Source organism: Phyllostomus hastatus, unplaced genomic scaffold, assembly GCF_019186645.2.
Source record: "Phyllostomus hastatus isolate PE091 unplaced genomic scaffold, TTU_PhHast_1.1 phas_contig_196, whole genome shotgun sequence".
In the NCBI taxonomy this organism is placed as follows: domain Eukaryota; kingdom Metazoa; phylum Chordata; class Mammalia; order Chiroptera; family Phyllostomidae; genus Phyllostomus; species Phyllostomus hastatus.
The window spans coordinates 3,221,004-3,244,094 of NW_025333709.1; the positions used below are offsets into that span (position 1 = coordinate 3,221,004).

General features: G+C 59.7%; 1 protein-coding gene across 6 annotated transcripts in view; it reads right to left on the reverse strand.

Annotated features, from left to right (window-relative positions):
• Positions 1–14,524: 14,524 nt before the first annotated feature.
• Positions 14,525–23,091, reverse strand: part of STK32B (serine/threonine kinase 32B) — a 124,195-nt gene continuing 115,628 nt past the window's right edge. For 5 of the 6 annotated variants that reach the window (XM_045834360.1, XM_045834358.1, XM_045834359.1 and 2 more), the window contains 7 exons: positions 22,244–22,347; positions 21,145–21,261; positions 19,854–19,979; positions 17,469–17,600; positions 16,039–16,103; positions 15,296–15,470; positions 14,525–14,812 (listed from right to left, as the gene is read on the reverse strand). In XM_045834360.1, the coding sequence (XP_045690316.1) occupies positions 14,531–14,812; positions 15,296–15,470; positions 16,039–16,103; positions 17,469–17,600; positions 19,854–19,979; positions 21,145–21,261; positions 22,244–22,347 (1,001 nt within the window). In that variant the 3' untranslated portion in view covers positions 14,525–14,530. The remainder of the gene's footprint in view (positions 14,813–15,295; positions 15,471–16,038; positions 16,104–17,468; positions 17,601–19,853; positions 19,980–21,144; positions 21,262–22,243; positions 22,348–23,091) is intronic. The other variant, XM_045834364.1, reaches the window with a different exon arrangement.

Sequence of the window (23,091 nt, forward strand, 5' to 3'; positions counted from 1 at the left end):
TTACACAGGGTTCTTCTTGGCGGAACTCACTTTTCTCCCTGTGGGGGCGGCTGCTGTTGAGTCGGCTCGGGTGCTGGCCACACTCGGGGTGCTCACCCGAGGTGCACCCTCTCATGCCGGGGCCAGAGCACGCCTCGGATTCAAACCGGAGTCACCTGTCCCTCTTCACAGATGAGGGAGTTCAGGGGCCCAGGAAGGGGAGTGGGTCTATGCGAGGTCGTGAAGCTAGTGAGTAGCAAAATCAGGATTCTCACTGCACCACCCCCTGGCCTCGTCCTTTCTCCTGCATTTGAAGTTTACTTTTGGTTTACAGTCCATGTTGCTTTTATTGGTTTTTATTGGGTTCAGGTGTCCAGCGTCGTGGTTAGACCGTCACACACTTCACGAAGCCTTTGCCCTGACCTTTGCTAGCACCCACCCGGCACCGTACGCAGTTATCACAGTAGTACCGGCTGCAGCCGCTGCGCGGGACTTCCGTCCCCGGGGCTGTTCTGGGGCTGCGCGTCTGTACGTCTCCATCCCTCACCCTTTTCCACCCGGCCCCCTCCCCCTCTGGCCGCCACCAGTCTGTCCTCTGTGTCGAAGACTCTGTTTCATTTGTTCACTTATTTTGTCCCTTAGATTCCACGTATAAGTGAAATCACGCAGTATCTGTGTTTCTCTGTCTGACTTGTTCCACGTAGCTTACCCCCCTCCAGGTCCATCCGTGCCGCGGCCGGTGGTGAGATTTCATTCTTCGTTATGGCCGAGTGCTACCCCGCTGTGTACGTGTGCTCGCCCGTGGGCGGGCGCTCGGGCTGCTCCCGTATCCTGGCTGCTGTGAGCAGTGCTGTGTTGGATGCCGGGGTGCCTGTGTGCGTCCATGTTAGTGAGCGAATTTGGGTGTCTCTGGACAGGCACCCAGAAGAGGGGTCTTCAGGTCATAAGACACGACCTGAAGCTCCACCTCTAATTTTTGGAGGACCCCCCACACACTGTTTTCCACGGCCTGACGGCAATTTTAATCAGGGTTTCGTGTTTCGTTTCCAACCGCTACACTTCTTCGGTGAAGCCCCTGGTGACATCTTTCGTCCACTTGCCCTTGGGCTGCTTGTTTTATTATATCTGAGCTTTGAGGGGTCATCGTATCTTCTGGACACAAGTCCCTATCAAATATGTGGTTTTCCAATATTTTCTCTCATTCTGCATTTCATCTTTTCATTCTTTTTACAGTGCCTTTTTATGAGCAGAAGTTAAGGATTTTGATGAAGTTCAGTTTATCTGCTTCTTCTATTATGGATTATGCTTTTGGCATGTAAGAAATCTTAATCCAACATCACAAAGGGCTTGGGGCCTGTGTTTTCTTCTAGGTGTGTGTGTGTGTGTGTGTGTGTATACAATATATATACACTGGTAAATAAATATATGTTTGTATAGCTTTCCATCTATGATCCATTTTGAGTTTTTTTAATACTGTGCCAGCTATGGGTCAAGGTTCTTTCTTTGCATATATACTTCCAATTACTGTCGCAGCATCTTTTTTTTTAAAGATTTTATAAGGGAGGGAGTAAGGGAGGGAGAGAAACATCACTGTGTGGTTGCCTCTTGCACGCCCCCCACTAAGGACCTGGCCCCATAACCCAAGTATGTGCCCCGACTGGGAATTGAACCAGCGACCCTTTGGTTCACAGGCCATGCTCAATCCACTGAGCGCACCAGCCAGGGCTACAGCATCATTTTTAAAGGCTGTTCTTTCTTCACTAAATTGCCTTTACACCTTGGTCAGAAATCAGTTATACAAACACACATACTAGTCAGTCATTTCTGTACTTTCTCTTCTGTTCCATTGATCTATTGGCTTATTTTGACACCAATTATAGTTTCTTGATTATGATAGCCATACTGTCTTGGATCCAGCAATGTTAAATAAATAAATTCATTGTTTTTCCACAAAGTCGTTTTGGCTATGATAGGTCCTTTGCATTTCCATACAGATTTCAGAATTACGTGTCTACCAAAAGCCTGCTGGGATTTTGGTTCAGCCTGTGTTGGGTGTATAGGTCAGTTTGGGAGAATTTACATCTTAACAAGATTGATTCTTCTGACCCATGAATACAGCTCTCCACTTATTTAAATTGTCTTTTTAAATTTCTCTCCATCATGCTTTATAGTTTTCAGTGTACTTTAAGGAGATTCATCCATAAATATTAAATATTTTAAATGTTATTGTATATCATATTGCTTTTTAAAATTTTGATTGTCTTGTTTTCCATTGATAGTATATAGAAACACAATTGTTTTTTTTTGTTGTTGTTGTATTCTACAAGCTTGCTAAAGTCACTCCTTAGTTTTAGTGACTTTCTTATACATTTCATCAATTTTTCTATTTAGACAATCATGGAGTCCTTGATTTAAGACAATTTTACATCTTTTAGAACCTGGACACATTTTTTTTCTTGTCTTATTGCACCAACTAGCACCTCCAGGCCAGTGTTTAACAGACGTTGTTACAGCAGATATAATTGATTTCTTCCTGGTTTTCGTCTTTCATTACTGAGTTTGATGATAGGTATAGGTCCTTCATGGATGCCCTTTATCACGTGGAGAAATTTCCTTCCTATTCATAACTTGCTAATAGGTTTAATCAGAAATGGATGTTGGATTTGCCAGATGCATTTGTTTCCATCTGTTGAGATGATCATATTTTCTTTTTCATTCTTTTATAGGATGACTTGTATTGATTTTTTAAAATACTAAATCAATTTCGTGTTCTTGGGATAAACCCAACTTTGTCATGATATACTATCCTTTTAAAATGTATTATTGATTTCTATTTGCTAAAGTTTTGTTAACCTTCACATCTGAGTTCATGAGGAATATTGGTCTGTGGTTGCCTCTCCTTGCAATGTCCTTTCGGTTTCGGAATCAAGGTGTTGCTGGCCTCAAGAAAGGAGCTGGAAAGTATATTCTCGCCTCACTTTTCTGGAAGAATATGGGGAGAACTGGAATTATTTTTTCCTTAAATATTAGGCCCCATTTATCAGTGAATGTTGGTGCCCAGAGTTCTCATTACTGGAAGGTGTTTCAAAAAAAATTCTATTTTCTTAAAGATAGAGAACATCTCAGGTTATCTGGTTCTTTTTGAATATTCTTTGATAGTTTATGTCTTTCAAGGACTTTTCCCATTTCATCTAAATTGTTTAATTGACTGGCCCAAAGCTGTTCATAATGTTTCCTTATTCTCCTCTTAATTTCTTCGGACTCTGCAGAGACGCCACTGCCCTCACACCTGATCTTCATCATCGGCCTTCGATGTGTTTATTTATTTATTTTTTACCGACCAGCCTGGCTAGAGGCTTATCCATTTTATTTATCTTTTCAAGAGAGCAGCTTACAGTCTTATTGGCTTTTTCCACTGTTTTTTTTAAATTTTATTTTATCACTCTCTGCTTTTGGCTTCGTTGTTTCCTTTACCCTACGTACTTCAGGTTTAATTTCCTCTTTTCCCCCTAGTTTCTTAAGGGGGAACCTGAGGTCGTTGACGGGCGAGCTTTCTTCTCTTCTAACACAGGCATGTGGTGCCATCCGTCGCCCCGCGTGGCAGCCCTGGGTGGAGCCGACTACGTCTCCTCCTCACTTTGCAGCGCATTTTCTGCTTCTTTCCACGCCTGGCGTTTCCTAATCAAACACCCGTTAGCTCGTTAGGTGCGAGATATGTTTGTATTTCTTATCCACAGCCTTGAGCTTTGTTCTGGGGGGCAGTGAAGCACTTGGAGATGTTTTGAGCCTTTTGAGTCTGGTGTCTAAGGCTGGTGAGGTGGGACCGGGGCAGTATTTAGTCTGTGACTCACTATACCCCGTGACTGAGATGCGCTTCTTCCCGGCCCCCTACAGAATGGCCCCTGGCTTACACGGTCTTCAGGTGTGGCTGGTGGGAGGCGGCTCTGTCCCCCGCCCTGCGGGGCACCGAACCCCATTCCCTCCACACCTTCCGGGCGGTCCTTCCCTCGGCCTCAGGTGCTGGTGCTCTCCTGGCCAGTGGAGGGCGGCCCTCTGCAGGTCATTGGGGTTCTTGCTCCCGGTGGTGCTGTCCTCTTCCAGGCTCTTCCTGGCGACCTCTGGCCACCTTGACCTCTCCGGCCTCTCATCTCGTTCCCCAAACCTGGGGAGCCCGGGCTCCAGCGGGGCGCCCTTCCCTGAGGCAGGGCCGAGGAGTCTCTCCAGGGAGGGAGTGCGGGAACCGCGGGGCCTGCCTCCCTGGATCCCGTCTCTCGGGGGTGAGGCCCTCCCCTGCCCGATGTCCGGGGGCTTCAGCACGAGTGTTCCGTGCCCTTGGTCCAGGTTTGTTTTTGTTTGTTTTTTTTTTTAAAGCAACTGCCAGTTGCTCTACCATTTCATTCATAAATTTTTTGTTTTTAAGATTTTATTTATTTATTTTTAGAGAGGGAAGGGAGGGAAGGGGAGAGAGAGAGAGAAGGAGAGAGAGAAACATCAATGTGCAGTTGCTGGGGCCGTGGCCTGCAACCCAGGCATGTACCCTGACTGGGAATCGAGCCTGCGATGCTTTGGTTCGCAGCCCGCACTCAATCCACTGAGCTATGCCAGCCAGGGCCAGTCTAGGTTTTTCAGTTATTCAAGCAAGAGGGTAGATCTAGTTCTTGTCGCTACATCTTGGCTGTAAGCTGTAAGCTAAAGTAGTTCTAATTTAAAGATAATTGACCTTTCTCGTGTCAGCAAGGTTTCTGTCTTTTCGGACAATTAAGATTCTTTTTCTTTTTCTGTGAATTGCTTATTCATTTCTTGGCTTATTTTTCTCTAGTTTTTTTTCTCCTATGATTTTGGAAAATTCTATAGAGATTTATATAGTAGGGATAATAACTCCTTATTAATATTGTGTTTTAAATTCCAAATATTTTTCAAAGGTAACATTTGTCACTTTAATTTTTATTTTTTTGTTATGCAAATGTTTTTTAGTTTTTATATACAAATATCTTTATTGCTTCTAAATTATTAAATGTATTTCTTTAAAAACAAATAACATAAATAAGCACATTGGGTTCTAATTAAGCAAGAGATAAACTCTTTTTTTTAATTCCTCACTCAAGCATATTTTTATTGATTTTTTTTTAGAGAGAGAGGAAGGGAGAGAGGGACAGACAGACAGACAGACAGACACTGGTGTGAGAGAGGGACATCCGTCAGTTGCCTCCCATACACACCGCGGCTGGGGATTGAACCTACAACCTAGGCACAGCCGGGAATCAAACACATGAACTTCTGGTTTATGGGATGACATTCCCACCAACCGAGCCGCCTGGCCTGCTGGTCGGATGAACTCTGTAAGTGACCCTGGGGTGGGGAGCACTGAGATTCTGATACAACAGACTGTCTGCACCCAGGTGTTTTTTAGCGAACAGTGTCTGAGATACATTTGCACCGAGTGTTCGCAGGCATCTGTGCTAGAAATCAGGGGCTAAAGTTGAGTTCGGTAAACGCCTGCCTGTGGAAGTCGGGGGTTTAGTTCCTCCTTCTAAAGCTGTGGTTACAGTGAGAGGGTCCCCGAGAGGAAGTTCCAAGTGCAGGAGCTCAGGCAGAAGGACTCACACTGTGTCTCAACAGAGGAGCAGGGCTGGGGGCAGGCTGAGCGCCCCCTGCAGGCCAGGCTCGGTAGGGAAGAAGGCAGCCGTCGGAGAGAAAGGCAGCAGCGGATATCGGCTTGTTAATCCTGCCAGCCTTTGGAATACTCATCCCAAATCTGGAAAAGTTCCCTCCTGGTGGTCCTTGCCCCGCCCCGACCCCGAAGTCAGTGACTCACGTCCCAGCTTCCCTCGCAAAACAGGACGGGCATGTGACTCGGGCTTCCCCAGGGAGAAACCTTGACTTGCAAGACAGCAATGATCGGAGGAGCGAGCACTCGGCAAACCCACCTCCCCTCCCCGTGAGGGTTACAGCGGGGGCTATGTCCAGACGGGGGCAGGCGGGGCCGGTCCCGCCGTCCAGCCAGGGGTCAGCCTCGGGAGCTAGGACGGCTGGGCTCGGTGGGCGCCGCAGTGCGGGAGCTTCGCCAGAGGGGACCAGAGGGGCACTGGGACATCAGAGCCAGCAAACCTGATCCCCAGGCCCTTTGGGGGCCTGGGGGGCCCTGACACCTCTCAGCCAGCGCTGGCAGGCCTCTGGCGGTCGCCCATTATCTAAGGCTCGTCAGCGAGGAGACACGTTTGAAAGTCACAGCTCCTCCACAGCTGACACGAAAAGAGAAGAGAGATAAATAAGAAACAATCCTTTGTGTTCCTCAGAGAAGAGAGTTGAGAGAAAGTAAAACCACCCGCCGTCCCTTTGTTCACAGGAATAGGAATGGAGCGTGTTCCCTGTGCCAGCTGCTGAGCTGCATGACAGGTCTCAGCAGGACGCGGAGGAGAGCCGGGGGAGCAGAGCCCCTCGACCGTGACCCCCGCCACTCGGCACAGACGCCAACCCTGCGGGCTGTGAGGGTGGCTGACGTCACCTGACAGGAAGCCCAAAGGTGCTCACTGGACAAGCCAGCGGGAGGTTATTTCCCGCCCCCCCCCCCCCCCGCAGGGCCACTTAGTAGGGAGTGACGACACCCTTTGGGAGAAGCATCCTCAGAAGTGGCCGTGAACACGTACTTCCCGCGGCTGTGAATCCGGTTTTCTCTTGGGAAAGGCTTTAAACATGGAGGGTCAGCCTCTCCTCTTTATAGGGTGCCTCACGGGTCTCAAAGCGCACGCATGCATTCATGTGTACAGACGTGCGTTCGTGCACGCGACCAGCCACTTGCAGAGCACCTTCTGCCTGCCCGGCCCTGCTCCGGAGTCAGTGCACGCTGTTTGCAAATCGATACGTCCCACGGAGTTAACATGCACCGCATCCCTCACAGCACGGTGCAGCCGCTCCGGAATGTGTCGTGTTCACACCCCCAGTTGCGGGCCCTGCCCCGGCCTTTTCTCAGCAGCGCTGCCAGACAGATCTTTTTACAAATATAAATCACTTCTCGCTTATAGTCCTCCAGCGGCTCCTCATCGCTCCTAGGAATAAAGCCCAGATTCCTTCCCGTGGCCTGCAAGGCCTTGGAGGGTCTTGGGGGGCTTCTGTATGAGCCCATCTTCTGCCACTCTCTCCTTGGTGCCCCCTAATTCTGTCACCTTTGTCTCCTCCCTGTCCTTCCGACGTGCCAGGCTGGGTCGTCTCAGGACCCGGGCTGCACTGCCGGGCTCACCACCCGTGCTCGGTGACAATCCCCCCACTCCGGTCAGACCCTCCCAGAAGCAGAGCCTGGGGCAGGGATTCGGGCACGTGGGGTTTATTAAGAAAGAGCACCTGGGACATCCCGGCGAGGGGCGGGGAAAGGTTGCACCCTAGGGTCAAAGCCGGCCTCAACCCCACCTCGAGCGGCAGCAAAGCGGAGAGTACACGCCAGAGTTTATCCAGCCCCACACTCCACACTGGTCAGTCACCGGCCGTGGGTAGGGGCGGGGAGGACCAGGCAGACCCTCAAGCTCTCTGGGTGGGGGTGGGGGGGTGAGGGGGATGGGGAGCAAGCCTGGGAAGGGCGCAAGGGCAGGGCCTGGCAGCAGAGCCTCCAGGGGCCGCCTCTTCTATAAACCAGGGGTCCCAGCTGTCCCGCCACCCTGGGCCGTGGGAGCGTCCTGCATGGGTGGTGTGCACAGTGCTCACGCCAGTCCTGGATCTCCCGCGTCTCAGCTCCACCGGGTTCTGCTCGTTCCCCCTTGCCCCTCAGTGCCCGAGACTCTTCCAGGCGCTCCTCCGGCCCTTTTAGTGAGTTGCTAATCGTGGCAACGACCTCTCGTCTGCAGGAACTCTCCTCGCACTCTTCTTCCTTTCCTCCCGAGGAGCTCGCGCTGTTGTCTTCTGGCCGCCATGTCTCCTCCCCTCTCCCCGCGGAGGTGAGGTCCCTCGTCGCACGTCCTCTTGTCTTCCCCCGGAGTTGACCGTTTCCTCCCAGGAGGGCTGCTCTGTGTCCCCTCGCCCGGGACACTGCTGTTCCCACGGCTGCGTCTGCTGGCCTGGCCTGGCCCGCGGTCTGTGGGTGAAGGACTGCGCTGGCGGGCACGGGTGGCTCCGTGGGCCTCCCCTGGGCATGTGTGACCGCATGTGGCCGCTCGGCTTCCCCTGCGAAGGCGGGGTCATCTGCGGGCAAGCCGGTCCCCGGGGTGTCGCTCTGGTCCGTACGGTTGGGACAGACAGACAGACAGGGTGTCCTCCCCCACCATCCGCTCCACCCTGGGCGCTAGTGCCTGCAGCGAGGTTTGCTCTCCTGGGGGCGGGGGGGAGGTTCTTCGCTTCCTTCGAAGGGAGAGCCCAGGTGCAGTCTTGGGGGCCAGTGAGACGTGGCTAGGAGGGGCCGTGGGGGCATTGTTGGGGGGGTGCGGGGGGGTGCCCAGCTTTCCCACAGGCATCTTTTAAAACTGTTTATGGTGTCACTGTTAGATTTCCAGAAGAGCTTCAAAGGCAGCGCTAGAGCCCCCACAGGCCACTCATGTGCCCCCCGGGGTCAGCGTCTCCCACGCCCTCAGCGGCCTGGGCCCCCACCCTTGGCGAGCTGCCGTTACCCGAGCCGCAGCCCTTGCTTGGGCTTCTCCACGCACGCAGGTCCCTCCTCCGCCCCAGGACCCGCCCCACCACCCGTCACTCACTCGGTCACCCTGTCCTCTCAGTCTCTTGTCACCTGGCCTCCCTCTCCTCCTGCCACACGGCCCAGTGTCCCGTCTTTCACGGGGGGCGCTGCTCGGGCCTCGGGTGGGCTGCTCCCCGGCCGGGGTCTGTCTGATCTTTCCTCGGGAGCAGACTGGGGTCCTGGACTCTGGTGACACGCCTTTCTCGTCACTTACCATCGGGCGCCAATGTCACCATCACTGGGACTTTTTACTGGCCAGGCTGTCTCTGCCAGTCCACCCCCTCTCCCATTCCCCCCCTCCCTGCCCTTACTCTGCGGGTCGGAAGCAACACAGGTCAGCCCGTGAGGCTCCGGGACCGCTGACAGGGTTTCCGTGAACACCCCTGGCCGCTTGTCACTGGTGGATCGGCCGGGACCTCTGGCGAGGCCGGCACACTCTCCGGGACCCGGGACTGGGGGACGCTGCGTGTCAGGGCGGGCTCTCTCCAGGCGCTTAGGTTTTAGGATTAGAGGCACCTAGGAAAATGTTTCCGCTCATCGTGGATGGAGCTGCCCGGTGGCTTGGGACCTGTCCGGACCCCGGGCTCCCCCGTTGTGAAAAGGGGTGAAGGATGTGGGCCTTGCTGAGACCTGGGGGTGCAGTGGGAGAGCCCAGGCGGAGGGCTCAGCCCGGGGCGCCACTCCTGGCGGGTCCTCGGTGGATCTCCGTCCCGCCCGCCTGAGCGGCCCGGCCCTTCCACGCCCCCCCCCAGCCCTCATCAGGAAATGCACAGTAGCCAGAGCGCACATGACTCTGACCTCAGTCTTTTCACACGACAAGATGATGAGGGAAGATGGAAAAAACAAGAAAATATGATGGCACACTCTCTGCTGCCTCAGGTCTCTCTAGGAAAACCCAGCCAGGAGGGCCTGGGCGGGGTCGTCGGCAATGAAACCGGGACACGTGCTCTCATACCCGGGGGGGAGACTTGTTAAAAGTCGGGTGCTCAGCCGCCCAAATCTGTTTTCCCTTCCCCTTTCCTGACAGAACCTCAGTTTGGGTCGGGGGCACGTCACCACATCCCCCTCACCCCGCCCGGGGAAGGTGACCCTGTCTGCAGCTTACAGGAGTGGGGGACTGCGGGTCCAAACCCACCAGAGCCCCGCCTTCTCCACGCCAGCCATCAGTGCCAGGTGGGCGTGGCCGGCGCTGACCCAGGAGCCATCGGGGAAAGGCCGAGGGACGGCAGGGAAGACCCCCCGGGGCCACGCACTGTCCTCTGCCCGCATGGCATGCCTTTCAGGTTCAGAACTGTCAGGCTTATTGGCGTCAAGACCCTCGCACACCCAGGGTCCTGCAAAATGGGGGACCACTTCCTCCAGGGGTATGGGCTTAAAATGCGACGCCCAGAGCACGCTGGTGGTGCGCCCCGCTGTGCCCCCCAGGACTGGTGAGGAGGCTCGGGGATGGGGGCGGGGGGTGGGCAGAGGCTCCGAGGGAGGAGACGCACAGAAGGCCCGTGGATACACCCCGGGCCCCTTTGATCCCGGGCTCTGATCCAGCAGGACTCTCCGGCGGCCTAGTTGCTAGCGGAGCGAAGGGATTGTCACGCGTTTCCCCTGCCAGGCGCGTCTGCCATGGGCCCCCCCATCGCCCTCCCCGAGAAAGGGGCGGCAGGCTTCACTGAAGGGCTAGAACTGCGCACCGATGGGGGCGGGGTTGCTGGTGGGCGGGGCTGCCGTGCTGGGCGCCCTGGAGCTGGCCCGGGCCAAGGTCACATTTCAGGAAGAAGTGGGGCCTTGCGAAGCCGTGGGTGGTGGCTTCTTGCTTCACTGGCACCTCTCGCCGGCCCCTGCCCTGGGGCGCCAGCTTGGCTGCGGTCCGTTCCTGTTTGGTTACTGTTTCCTGGGCGACCGTGAGAACAGGGGTGGGGGTGGGGGGGGGAGATGGGTGGAGGGGGAAGGGATGATTGGCAAGAGAGGACTCAGGATTTCCTTTTTTCTATGGTTTTATTTATTTAGTTTTAGAGAGAGGGGAAAGGAAGGAGAAAGAGGGAGAGAAATATCCATGTGTGGTTGCCTCTCGAGCGCCCTCTACTGGGAACCTGGCCCAACTCAGGCCTGTGCCCTGACTGGGAATCGAACCAGCAACTCTTTGGTTCACAGGCCGGCACTCAGTCCACTGAGACACACCAGCCAGGGCATCAGGATTTTCTTGTCCTTCCCAGAACCCCACCGGAGAACCCTTTGCTCTCACCCGTAAGTATTACTATTATTTATTTTATTTTTTAATCCTCACCCAAGGGTATGCTTATTGATTTTAGAGAGAGGGGAAGAGAAGGGGAGAGAGAGAGACATGGGTGCCTCCTATACCTGCCCTGACCGGGATCGAACACGCGGCCTTTCGGTGTATGGGCCGATGCTCCCTCTGACCCGCGGGGCCAGGACTCACCGTTGAGTATTTAGAGTTCACTGAACACGACACGTGAAATGAATTCCTGTTTGGAAAATGGCATTGAATGGAGCTTGGAAGCCGGCCGCACAAACAGATGCTTGCAATTCGGTCGATGCGAGGGTGGCAGCCTCGCGCCGGGGCGGGGAGCGGGGGCGGGCGGAGGGTCTGCGTGTACCCCGCGCCTCCTGTCTCTGTGGAGAGGAGAGAATTAGCGTGCGTCTGGGTGGGGGTGGGAATAAACTCAAAGGGGTGAGAGGGCACCGGGAGGCCAGTCCCCGCACCACCTCTCTCTGACCTGGGAGGCGGCTGCTTGTTCTTTGTGACAGTTCGTAATCAAGCACCAGAGGCCTTGCCCTGACTTCACGTTCAAGGTCGGAAGAGGAAACATTGAGAGACACTACGCGTGAGCTGAATCCTCAAGGTGACAGGCATTTGCTAACTGGGGTCCAAGTTGGGCTCCCGGGTGGGACTGACTGTCTGCACTCCCTCCGGGTCCCCCAGGGGCAGCCCTGGGCGGGGCCAGCTCTGCCCCGCCCACCCCGTGGAGTCCAGCTCTGCCCCGCCCACCCCGTGGAGTTCCGGGCCTGGAACGGGGCGGATGGGGCGGGGCGGGGCCAGCGGGGCTCACCGCCCTCCGTGCTCTGGTGTGGTAAGTGCTGTGGGAATGAAACCACGGGGAGCGGGGACACGAGACAGAAGGCCGCTGGGAGAACCGAGTGGCACGGGAAGGGGGCAGGCAGGCAGGCAGAGGGTGACTTCCGATAATCCCCGACTTATTGGAGAGGGGTTATTGACGAGGGTCCGCAGTGGGGAAAACGCCCACCAACAACCCCTGAGGACTAATGGACCCTGGATGTCTCTGGGAATCCTCCTCCACGGGAACCCCGTTGGGTTGCATTGCCGGCGAGCACGGCAGCTGTGCGTGCTCTGCCTGCCCGCCGCTCGCCCCGGGTCGGGGGGGGGGCGCCCTCTGCCAGGGGCCGGCTGGCGCCTAGCCTCCGCTCTGCAGGGCACACGGCCTCTGCGGTTGGAGTGGGAAAGCCGCCGCAGAGGCTGGAAACGTGTGGGCGTGGCCAGGCGGCGGGGCGGGGCGGGGGGGGTGCGGCGGCAGAAGGGCCTAGGTCCGCGTACTCCAAGGGCGGCCCCTGGCCTGGTCTGGTCAGCACGCCCTGGAGGCTTGTTAGCAATGCAGAGTCTCGGGCCCCACCCAGAGCCGCTGGGTGCTTTCTCACTGTGCTGGGCCGGGGCTCCGCACCCCGAGATCAGGGTTGGGAGGAGGGAGAAGGGAAGACTCAGGTGAAGACTCCAGGCAATGGCTCTGAGGAAGACGGGGCGGGGGTTGGGCCAATCAAATTATTGATTACACCTTTGAGCCAGGTGCTGTCAGGACTGGGAGATAAGGGCGGGGCGGGGGGGGGGGGCCTGCAGACACGAGAGGACCCGCCCTCTCCCACTCGAAGGCAAGGAGGAGGAGCCAGGGGCAAAGTAACCCTCCTGCACAGGTGGCAGCGATGAGCCGTGAGAAGGTTCCGGAAGCCGTGTGGGAGAGGGCGTGGAAGAGAGGACACCTGGCTTGGGTCGGTGCCGGCAGGAGACGCGGAAGCCCTCGTGAAAGAGCGGAATTCAGTTGGTTTCTGAGAAACACCCGTTTCGACACAGCCAGACGGGAGTTGGAAGGCGTCGGGGAGAGACGACCGACCAGCGAACTCTGCACTGTAAGGCTAACCCTGGTCCCTCCGCGCCCTTTGGGGACGGGGGACCCGTCTGACCTGTAATTTGAGGACATTTTAAGGGTATTTTTGTGTAGGTGGAGGATTTTCTGTATATTTTTCCCTAGTGTATAGGTTGCACCTTTGTAAGCATGAAATAATGAAGATGATGATGATAGTAAGAATTGTGTAATTGTAATGATTCTGTAACTTGTGCTCAAGTTGGACAGAGCCTTGAATTGCTAAGTCTGGGTTTCTCCTCCGGACAGAGTGCACACGTCACTGACCTGGCAGCTGCCCCCCGCCCGCCCGCACATGCCCGCCGTCTCTGTTTCTCACCAAACTGAGGTCTTAGAGGCATCACCCATCCCGCCCAACCCCGAGGAAGAACGAAGCTGGGAGAAGGAGCGTCTGAGAAAGTTTATTCTGAACCAGGAGCCCCAGCGACTCTCCGGCCGCCTCCAGCTCCTGCCCCAACTCGTGAGGCCCCCCTGCACCGAGAAACCCCAGCCGCTGCCGGGGTCCCCGTGGGGAGGGCAGGCAGCAGCCCGGCTGCTCCCCGGAGGGGACGGGACGGTGCCGACAGGGAACGAGGAACAAAACGTCTGTGTGAGCCAAGGAAACGGACGGACGTGGGCGACTGCGTCTGGACACCGCCCTGGCTCGGAGGAGGGAGACAAGGACCGTTGAAAAAAATAGAAACATAGAACCACACGTGACATTCTCATGCCTCTTGAGGAAACAGAGAGGGGAAACTGACAGCCCCAGGGACTGATTCCCGTGTGAAACGTGGACACCGGAACTTGGATGGAAAAGCAAAAACGTGGCGATCAGTGCTAACCCCGTCACGACCCACAGGGGGCGCTTGTCACGCCGAGTTTTAAGCCGAGGAAACTGCCGCTCACATGGTGAGGCCCGCTGCCCAAGGACTTCCGGTGAGTACCGGCCTCTGAACCCGGGCCTGATCCCAAGTCCAAGCTTTATCCCGGACGCTGCGGCTTCCCCCCCATCCAAGGCGACGGGCCCCCAAGGAGTGTGTGTCCCGCCTGCCCCCACGGTCTTCCTCGGGCAGGCTCCCTGGGAGGGCCCAGGCCTCCTTCCCCCCTTCCCAGGGCAGAAATCCTGGCAGGGGGTGCAGGGAGTCAGCACCCTGCCGCGGGACTCGGTCTGGGGAACTCGGACGGCACTAAGGGGTGACGGATGGGCGGTGACTTGACCTCGTGAGTGGGCACCCACGTGCCATCCCGGCTCTGGGGCGGGGTGGGGGCCCGCCGGCATGGGAAACGGGGTGAGGCGGTCTTCTGTGATCGAGGGGGGAAGTGCGTCTGCAGCCCCCAGACCTTGGGGACCGGGCTGGGCTCGGGCCCCGCTGCCGCAGGAGGCCGGAGGCCCTTCGGTCTGGCTCCAGGCCCGGGGAGCAGAGTGTCCGCAGGAAGGGCACATGGCGCTCGCGTACTTGGCCTTCGAGCTGCGTTTTCAGAAGTGCTGTCCGGGGGGCCGGGCGGGCCGAACTGCAGAGGCGGGAGGTCGGTCCGGTTGCTCCGGGGGCGGAAGTGCGCGTCCGCCGTCGCGACCAGACGCGGCACGTGCAGACGCTCACAGGCGTCAAGTGTTCTGCACGTCTGCCGCCAGCAGGAGCCCCCCCGCCCCCGCCGCAGCCCCGTAGTCGGAGCCAGGGCAGAGGGCCGCTGAACCCCTTTGGCAGATGCAGGAAACTGAGGCACAGGAAGGCGGAGGTTTGTCCAGGGTCGCTCACAGGGAATCCTTCCGGCCGCTGGGACCACACGCTGGGCTTCCCAGCTCCAGGCCCTGGGCTCCGTCTGCATCCGGTGTGGCCGGGGTGAGGCAGGGCCCGTCGTGGCACCGAGGGGGACGTCGGCGTGTAGGCCCGCTGGGCGGCCCCAGGGGGTGGCTCAGCTGCTGCAGCCCCGGGGGCAGGCGGGGCCCAGGGCGGTGTTGTTGCAGCCGTCCCGGAGGCCGCCCAGGCCCTCGCTGTCCGGGCGCTGGCCGCCCTGCCCCTGCTGCCTCCTCAGCCTGCAAGCAAGCACAGCAGCGGCCTGCGTTAGTGACATGGGGAGGGGAGGGGAGGTGTCCAGGACACACCGGGGCCAGCAGAGTGCCCGGGAGCCTTAGCCCACACCTCCCCCCCATCACCCTCCGGCCTGGGGGAGCACAGTGCTCTGGAGCCAGGTGGGCCTGCGCTCAGAGCCCGGCTCAGGTGTGCTCAGGCGGGGTATTGCCCACGCAGAGCCTCAGCTTCTCCATCGGCACAGTGGAGACAGCAGCGCCTGCCTCGTGGCCCCCGTGAGCTCTGCAGGCACCGTAGGCATGGCTCTCCTGAGCTCCCCGTCAGTACCGGTGGTGGCACCCCCACACCACCCATGCACAAGTTCGCACCGAACGCCCACCGACGGACCGGCCCCTGTGCGGGGTGGCGGTGGGCAGAGGAGACCCTGGTGGGCAAGGCGGTCCTGGGGGACATGACTGGGATTTTTGTATCTAAAATAGCGTGCCCACCCAAATATGGTTGTACTGAGAGCCAGCACGGCCGTCTGTCTCCAGACTCCTGCACTCCCGGTTTAACAGAAAATGAAGCTTCGAGCGCCGCTTCCGAGGGGTGGAGCCTAGTGACTCAGGAGCCCCGACGAGGGAGAGATGGCTTCTGACCCTGGTGTGGGTCAGGGAGGGCTTCCTGCAGGAGGCGGTGTTTGAGTCGGGCTTTAGGGACCCCAATCGAGTCCCTCCCAACTCAGCGTCCTCGCCCATCTCTAGCCAGCCCGGGGTGCTGGGGTCCCAGCACAGCCCACACCCACTAAATAATAATAATAATAATAGCAATAATAGTAATAGTAGTGAGTAGTAATTTACATTTTTACTCTGCTAGGCATTGTATCGACAGCCTCATTTAGGCTGGTAACAACCCCAGTGCCAGGCAGGGGGCGCCACTGGCCCATGCTGGAGACCAGGCCCAGGGCAGGTGAGTGCGGGGTCTCAGGCCGCTCGGGCAGCCACAGCACGGGACGCAGCCCCAGGCTGTTTCGCCCCATCGAGAGGGCCCCCAACCACCCGCAGCCCTGCCTCTGCGCCAGCAGCACCCCTGGGCCAGCTCCGCCTGCTCCCCCACTTCCCACGAGGACGCCGAGGCCCAGTGGGGAGAAGACACGCAGGGTCCGAGGGCTGCTGCCCCTCCGGGGTCCCCGGGGTCCCCGGGAGCCCTGAGAGTTGGGAGGGCACTGCACGGCGGGCAGCAGGGGACTCACTGCTCTCTGTTGAACACGATGAACTCCTTGCGCACGGTCTCCAGGCGCTGCTGCAGGTGTCCGTTCTGCCGAAGAGCACAGACCGGGGGCTGTGAGCGACCGGAGGTTGGTCTGAACGCACGGGGGGGCCGAGGGGGCCTGGGGTCGGGGACAGCTAAGCGGCAGCAGCCGCCTGCGGCACGGGCAGCTGGGCCAAGGGGGCCCGGCGGACAGAGAGTGTGAAGCCGTGCAATCCCGCGTGCAAGCCCTTTGGGGCGGCTTGTGGAGGGAAAACCATCAGCTTGGCCTCCTGGCCACCAGAACGCCCCTTGGCCCCAACTAAGCACGAGGGCGCGGGTGAGTGCGAGGCCACCCTGCAAGGGGCGCGTCCCCGTCAGGAACAGGTGCCACAAACCACCTGTGTCACCATCACCGCACACCGGGCAGACACCACCCCCACCACCCATGTGTCCTTATTAACACAGACTCAGTGGCATAGCGCCGGGGGCCCGCCATCCTTCTAGCCTCTCCAGAGACGTGCTCATTTCTTTTAAAAGCAGCAGAAAAAATGAACTCTTAGTATTCCAAGTTACACTCATCCTCACACTCCCATGGTCATAAAACATAATTTAAAAAATGTTTTTGTGGGGGAAGGGGCAGTGGAGGGCTGAATCGGGCCCCCTCACGAAACACGTGTTGAAGTTCCAAAGTCCTCACCCCTGGGCTGGTGACCGTGGCCTTGCTGGGGGACAGGGTGGTTGCCACTGTCCCCAGTTAAGATGAGGTCATACTGGAGAAGGGTGAGCCCCCGATTCGATGGCAGGTGTCTTTCAAGGAAGGACACAGGGCCATGGAGGGGAAAATGCCACGTGACGATGGAGGCAGACGGAGTGATGCAGCCACAAGCCAAGGACCGTCTGGACGGCTGGCCACCACCTGCGGCCAGGTGACACGGGAGGACCCTCCCTGCAGCCTTTGGAACGAGCCTGGCTCTTCCGGTACATTGACTTTGAACTTCTGGCCTCCCCAAATGGTGGGAGAATAAATGTCACTTATGCTAAGCCACCAAGGTTGCACCACTGTGTCCTGGCAGCCTAGAAAACACAGACCCAAGGCCAGCGTGCCCGGGGCCCACGGAAGTCACAGTGTGGCCCTGGCTGTCTCCACAGCACGGACCCTGTCAGGACGACTCGGCACCCCTGTTGTGCTCCTGCCTGGGGGCACTCGAGGCTCCCCGTGCCCGGGGGGCAGGGCTAACCGCACGATCAGAGCGGGGACCGTGGCTCTGCCCCCAGTTCTGTGCGGTGACAGGCCACGTGCTGGACGGAGGCATCTCACTGACAGCAAGTGGGAGTACCTGGGTGGGGGGCGTGCCCCCCCACCCCCGTGCCCCCGGCTCAGCCACCCCCACGGAGTGCAGCACCCCGGCCCCCCCCGCCCACAGCGCTCACCAGAGGACAGCTGCCCTTCGCGCCGTCTTTGGTCCTGTTCTTCGCCAACCTCTTCTTCTTTTTGTGCAGCGGCTTGGACTCGAGGATCATTTCTTCCAGTTCGAACGTGGGGTCGCAGTTCAGTCTCCCTTTCTGGAAGGACAGCGCGGTTTCTCTTCGTCCCGCCCACCGCCGGCTTCGTCTCCACCGTCCTGTCCCTCCCCCCGCCCGGTCACTCACGCCGCAGGCGGTGCCGGCCCGCCCACCACTGCGGGCACGGCGCTTACGTGCACCTTCCCCGATGACGAGAGGCAGCGCACTCCCACTGTCCGCGTCCTCCGCTTGCTTCCCCGCAGCTCTCCCCGCCCACCCCGGACAACCCCGCCATCACCGTCCCGGGCTGCCCCCTACGTGCGTCCGCTTCTCGGGGCTGAGCTCAGTCTCCCAGCCTGTCCTCTCCACGTCCTTCACCCGACACCTTCCCGTGCCAACACTCTCTTCTATAAATATCGTTTTCAATCGTTCAGTTTAAAAAGGCCATTTCTGATCACATTCTTCCCAATTTCCAGTCCTAGTTGTCCGCTCCTGCTGCAGCGGGAGCCAGGGGCCCAGCCGGGCCCGGCCTGGCCCTCCCACAGGCTGCAGCCCCCCCACCCACTGGGGTCAGGAGGCCCCCGGGTCTCCCTGCCTCCCAGACCTGGGATCCCAAACCTCGGGCGGCCTTGGTCTGTCCCGGGACCCAGGACGCCAGCCGCCCAGGCAGCAGAGCCTCCTGGTTATAAGATCACAGCTCTGGGGGCACCATCTGTCCCCACACGCAGGTGGGACTTCAGGCCTGAGTCTCTGCTGGCCTGATGGGTCTGCCACTCATTCATTCACCCACTCACCCATTCACCCACTCGCTCACCCATTCACCCACTCACTCACTCACTCATTCATTCCAAGGCAGGCTCTGGGTGCAGAGTGCCCGGGGTCGCCCGGCCCCGCCCATCTCCCACCGAGGAACCCTGGCAAGCCCCCCAGCCTGAGACTCCCGACAGGCTCACCTCCCGGGTGCGGGCGCGGCACCCAGAGCACACTCCACCCTGTGGGCTGTTACCCGTCGTTCACTCGCTCACTCACTCACTCATGTGCATTGATCAGCCGCCCCCGAGGCCCCACCGCTCCCCCAGAGCCCAGCCGACACGGCGTGGTCCCCGCCTCGGGAGTTTCAGGAGGAGCACTGACATTGCAGGGCACTGACGTCAACCTGGGCACCTCTGCAGTGGGCTGACCCTCGAGGCTGCCGTCACCTGCGGAGGAGGTGGGGGCTGGCCGGGAAGCATGCCCAAGTCAAGTGACACCTGTGTTTGCCTCCCGTCCAGAACCCGTTCCCGAGACCCTCGTGTGGGCCGGTCGTTGTGTTTCACGCTGAGTCTGGAAGGAGGGGCGGGAGGCGGGGGACTGCCCCGTGGACGAGAACGGCGTCCCTGGAAGGGGGAGCAGGTGTGGCCAGAGGCGCACCCCAGGCTCCTTCCAGGTGTGACGGAAGCACGGGTCCCCTGCACACGTGCTCGTGTGGGGTCAAGGGCACCCGTGAGGGTGTGTTTGTGCGAGAGCGAGTGTGTATGTGATCGCATGTTTGAGAGTGAGTGTGCACGTGAGTCTGAGTGTGCGTGAGTGTGTCGGGATGGGGCTGGGGAGGAGCGGCAGGTGAGGACCTCGGAGAGCGCCGTCGCCAGAGCAGGCGATCAGCCAAGGGCACCGAACGTGACCTCCAGTGGGCGCATTAATGAAAGCGGCAGTGACACACTCACACACACAACACACCCACACACGCCAGGCCAGCACCTCTGCAGCCCGGCTGGGGGGGAGGCGGGGACAAGGGTGGGCTCAGAGGACCACGGGGCCACACCTCCAAGGACGCGGTGCCAGCCTAGCCGGCAGGGACACGGTGTCTGCTCGCCGGGAGAGCCACGAAGAAACCAGGGTCACCAGGTCAGCTGACACTGCGGCCCATGCGTCATAACCACCGTCTGCAAAAGGGGAACCTGAAGCCTTGGATTCGGGTAGAAACCGACTTGGGGAGACATTTTTGCATCCAGCGGAGCAAAGAGTCTGGAAGATACTCTGACATAAAACACCACTCTGGGGAGTCGGGGATGCACCCCCACACCTGCCCACCGGGGGGCCTCAGCAAGTCTTTTCCGCTCTTTTGCACTTGTGGTGTGAGTGTGCAGGCATGAGAGTGTGCATGCGTGAGAGTGTACGAGTGTGTGTGTCTCCGCAAGGCCAACTTCTACGCCCCCGTGCTGGACCTTGGTGAGCGTGGACCTCTGCTGCTCAGCGGCCAGCGACGGGGCCCCTGGGACAGCCAGGCCGGGACCCCCCCGAGGGTGGCAGGCCCTCCCACGGGGCCCCACTCACATGGGGCACGAAGCTGGGCGTCAGCGCCTTCTCGAACACTGCGTCCCAGTTCACGTCGGCCAGGTAGGGCGCGCTCTGGACGTCGCCGAGGCTGGACAGGCGGCTCTCGGGGTCCTTGGTCAGCAGCTGGGGACACAGGGCGATTGTGATTGCCTGAGCCGAGCACCACCGAGGTGAGTGGGGCTCTGTGGGCGGGGTTGTGGGAACCTGAGGGGCCTCTGCTGGTTGCGCTCAGGCCGTGCTGCACCCCGCCTGGGAGGCTGGCCCCGGAGGTGTCCCCTATGTTCCTCTCTCTACAGCAGCGGGGGACCGAGGGGTCAGGCTGCTTCCACAGGGTCACCCGGCCAGGGGCTCTTTGAGGGGGAGACTCAATTTGCCCTCGGGGACTACGGCCCTGTGACTCGCTGGCCCTCACAGGTGTCCGCTGAGGCTTCCAGTTAAAAATAAAAAGAATCGGCCACCTCATCTTGGGACTTTCGGCTTGAAAATGGGACGTACAAAGTGTCATCAAATTTGCCCTGGACGGTGTGAGGTGACCTCTGTGGCCAGAGGCCCTGACCTTGTTGGTAGCCAAGGGGACACATTTCAGCTTCTTCTCAGATTTCTCCTGATAATGGCGGCCGTAGACGGCGACCTTGAACCCAAACGGGCCTCTGCCTGTCCACGCGCTGCCTCACCGGGTGCGAAGGACGCCGGGGCCATGACCGCAAGGACGGGCGTCCTCGCCCCGGGGCCGCCGCTGCGCTGCGAGGGGCCTCTCGGGGGCCGCTGGCTGCGCTGTGCTGGCCCGGGCGCAGGGCGGCCACCCCTCCGTGTCCAGGTCATGACCAGGACGAGACCCGAGGGGCTCAGCCCCAGCTGTGGAGGGGCTGCCTCTCCACACCCCGAGAACAGCTGCTCTGTGCTAACAGCAGCAGCAGCTCCTGCAAACAAAAGGTCAGGAGAAGCCCGACCTCCTGAAGCTGGGCGCAGTAAAAGGCCGACTATAGCGAACATTGTACAGGGCCACCTGCATCACGTAGAGCCACCTGCGACACATAGAGCCACCTGCGACACATAGAGCCACCTGCGTCACGCGTTTCCACCGATCGGGAGCTGGCGGCAGCGTGAAAGAGCCCGCGGCTCTGCGGCCAGAGACGGCGCTCCATGCCAGACTCCACTGCCCAGCGGCCTCGTGACCCTGAACGCAAGGCAGAGCCCCGGCTCCGGCTCCTCGTCCCCTGGCCGGCTGGCTCACCCAGCCCACGCTGCGACCCGGCTCCCTCGGGGCAGGCTGGCGGCGCCCCCTTACCTGCTTCAGCAGGGCGACCATGCCCGTGCCCCATGTGGAGGAGTAGTGCACGCGCTCCACCTTGAACAGGTGCAGGACCTCGTCCACCGGCGTGGCCGAGTGGATCTCGTACGGCCTCTGTGGAGGGCAAGGGGCGGAATCAGGGTGGGCGCAGCTGGCACCGTGCGGTCACCGGCGACGGTTTCCTCTTTCCCGCAGGGAGTGCCGGGTGTTCCTGTTTCACGGCAGAGCAGGTGGCCCGGACGCATGGGCCACCAGTGAGTGACCAGGCCCATGGGCAGTGCAGGCACCGGCCGGTGGGCGCTCCGTTAAGGCCACGGGAGGTCAAGTGAGCTGACCGGGTCACACAGCCGGCAAGCGGCAGAGGCGCGATCCACACCCAGCAGCCTACCTCCAGAGTCCCCGCTCCCGGCTCCGGTTGGGGGCTCAGGGGCGTGGCCTGGAGGGGTCGGCTCTCGTCACCGGGCACCCGGCCACACCTCAGTCACAGCCCCCACTTCCCAGCCCAGCCGGCCCTGCAGGGGTCCGTGGTGACTTTGTCCTAGTTCTTCCGGCTCAACAAAGCAGGGAGTTACTGCTTGCTGCACAGCTCCCTTCGCCACCTTTGGCTATTTTGTGTAAATGAAATAGTGGGAGAATACGTGCCCAACGCCCCAGGACACTGAGCTAAGGGCTCGGGGAGGTGGGCACGGACACACAGAACGGGGGCACATGCGTGGTCTGCACCCCGAGGAACACGAGGCAGGGGCGCCTGCAGCACTGTGTGCTGTGGGTGCGCACAGGCCGGCACTCGGAACCACCAGGCCAAGCGGCTTCCCGGGTTGGAGCTGCCACTGATCGGCCGCTGACCTTGGCCGCACGTGACCTTCGCCCCCGGACATCCGGGGGCTGGACCAGAGGCTCACCGATGCTCAGGGACCTCAGAGCGGACACGCAGGCCACGGGGACTGGCACCCGGGGCTCGCTCCTCACACACAGGGCTCCTTCCCGCCGCCCTGCGCTGGCCCAGCAGAGTGGCGCGCCGACTCCACGCCAGCCTGGGGTGACCCGAGCGCCCCCTCCGCGGCCCCCGTGCCCACCGCGCAGGCGCGAGTCTCACCCAGCCCCGCAGCAGCTCGTAGGCCGTGACGCCCAGGGACCACCAGTCCACGGGGTACGAGTACCCGGGGCCTCCGTCCACGCACACCTGGAACACCTCCGGGGCTGCCAAAGACAGGACAGAGAGAGAGTGTCACCGTGTGTCTCAGTTCCCACTCACGGCCCCTTCGGGAGGGGACGTGGGGATGGGAACCATGAGGCCAGTACCCCACCTGCTGTGCCACCAGCTCCAGCCCCCGTGAGCTAGGAGTCGGCTCCAGAAGAGCCGCAGGCGTTCGGGAAATACTGGCGTGACCACCTGGGCAGAAGGACAGGGCGTGCCCCTTGGGCGCGGTGGGGGCCGCCTGCTCCGCAGAGCAATGGGCAGCCCCGGGAGCGGGCCCATTTGGCGGAGTGTGATCCCCACCAGCACGCGAAATGGGTGGGCAAGGTTTGAGTTAAGAGGGAGAGAAACTGCACCCAAGGGGCTGAGCACTTCGGTGAAAGTCACTCTGCTTCTGGCACCAACACCGGGTCAGGCGGCCCGGCGACCGGGGGTGTTAGAGCCCTCCGCGCCCGCTGCCGGCTCGGAGGCACGTTTATTTCGGCAGACTCGGGGCCCACCCCAAGCGCCCACCCGCAGTCGGAACGCCAGGGCCTGAAGGCAGGCTGGGGTTGCCGGGGGCTGGGGGCGGGGCGGTGACAACGGTCTGCAGCTAGCCGGTGGCGGTGGCCCCACGGCCCTGCGAACGCACCGAGTGACACGGAAATGCGGCTGTAGCGCGGTTAGTTCCGTTACGCGAACTTCCCCTCGGGAGAAAGCGGCGAAGGATGGGGGTGCCGAGGGGGGATTCATCTCCTCGCCTCCCC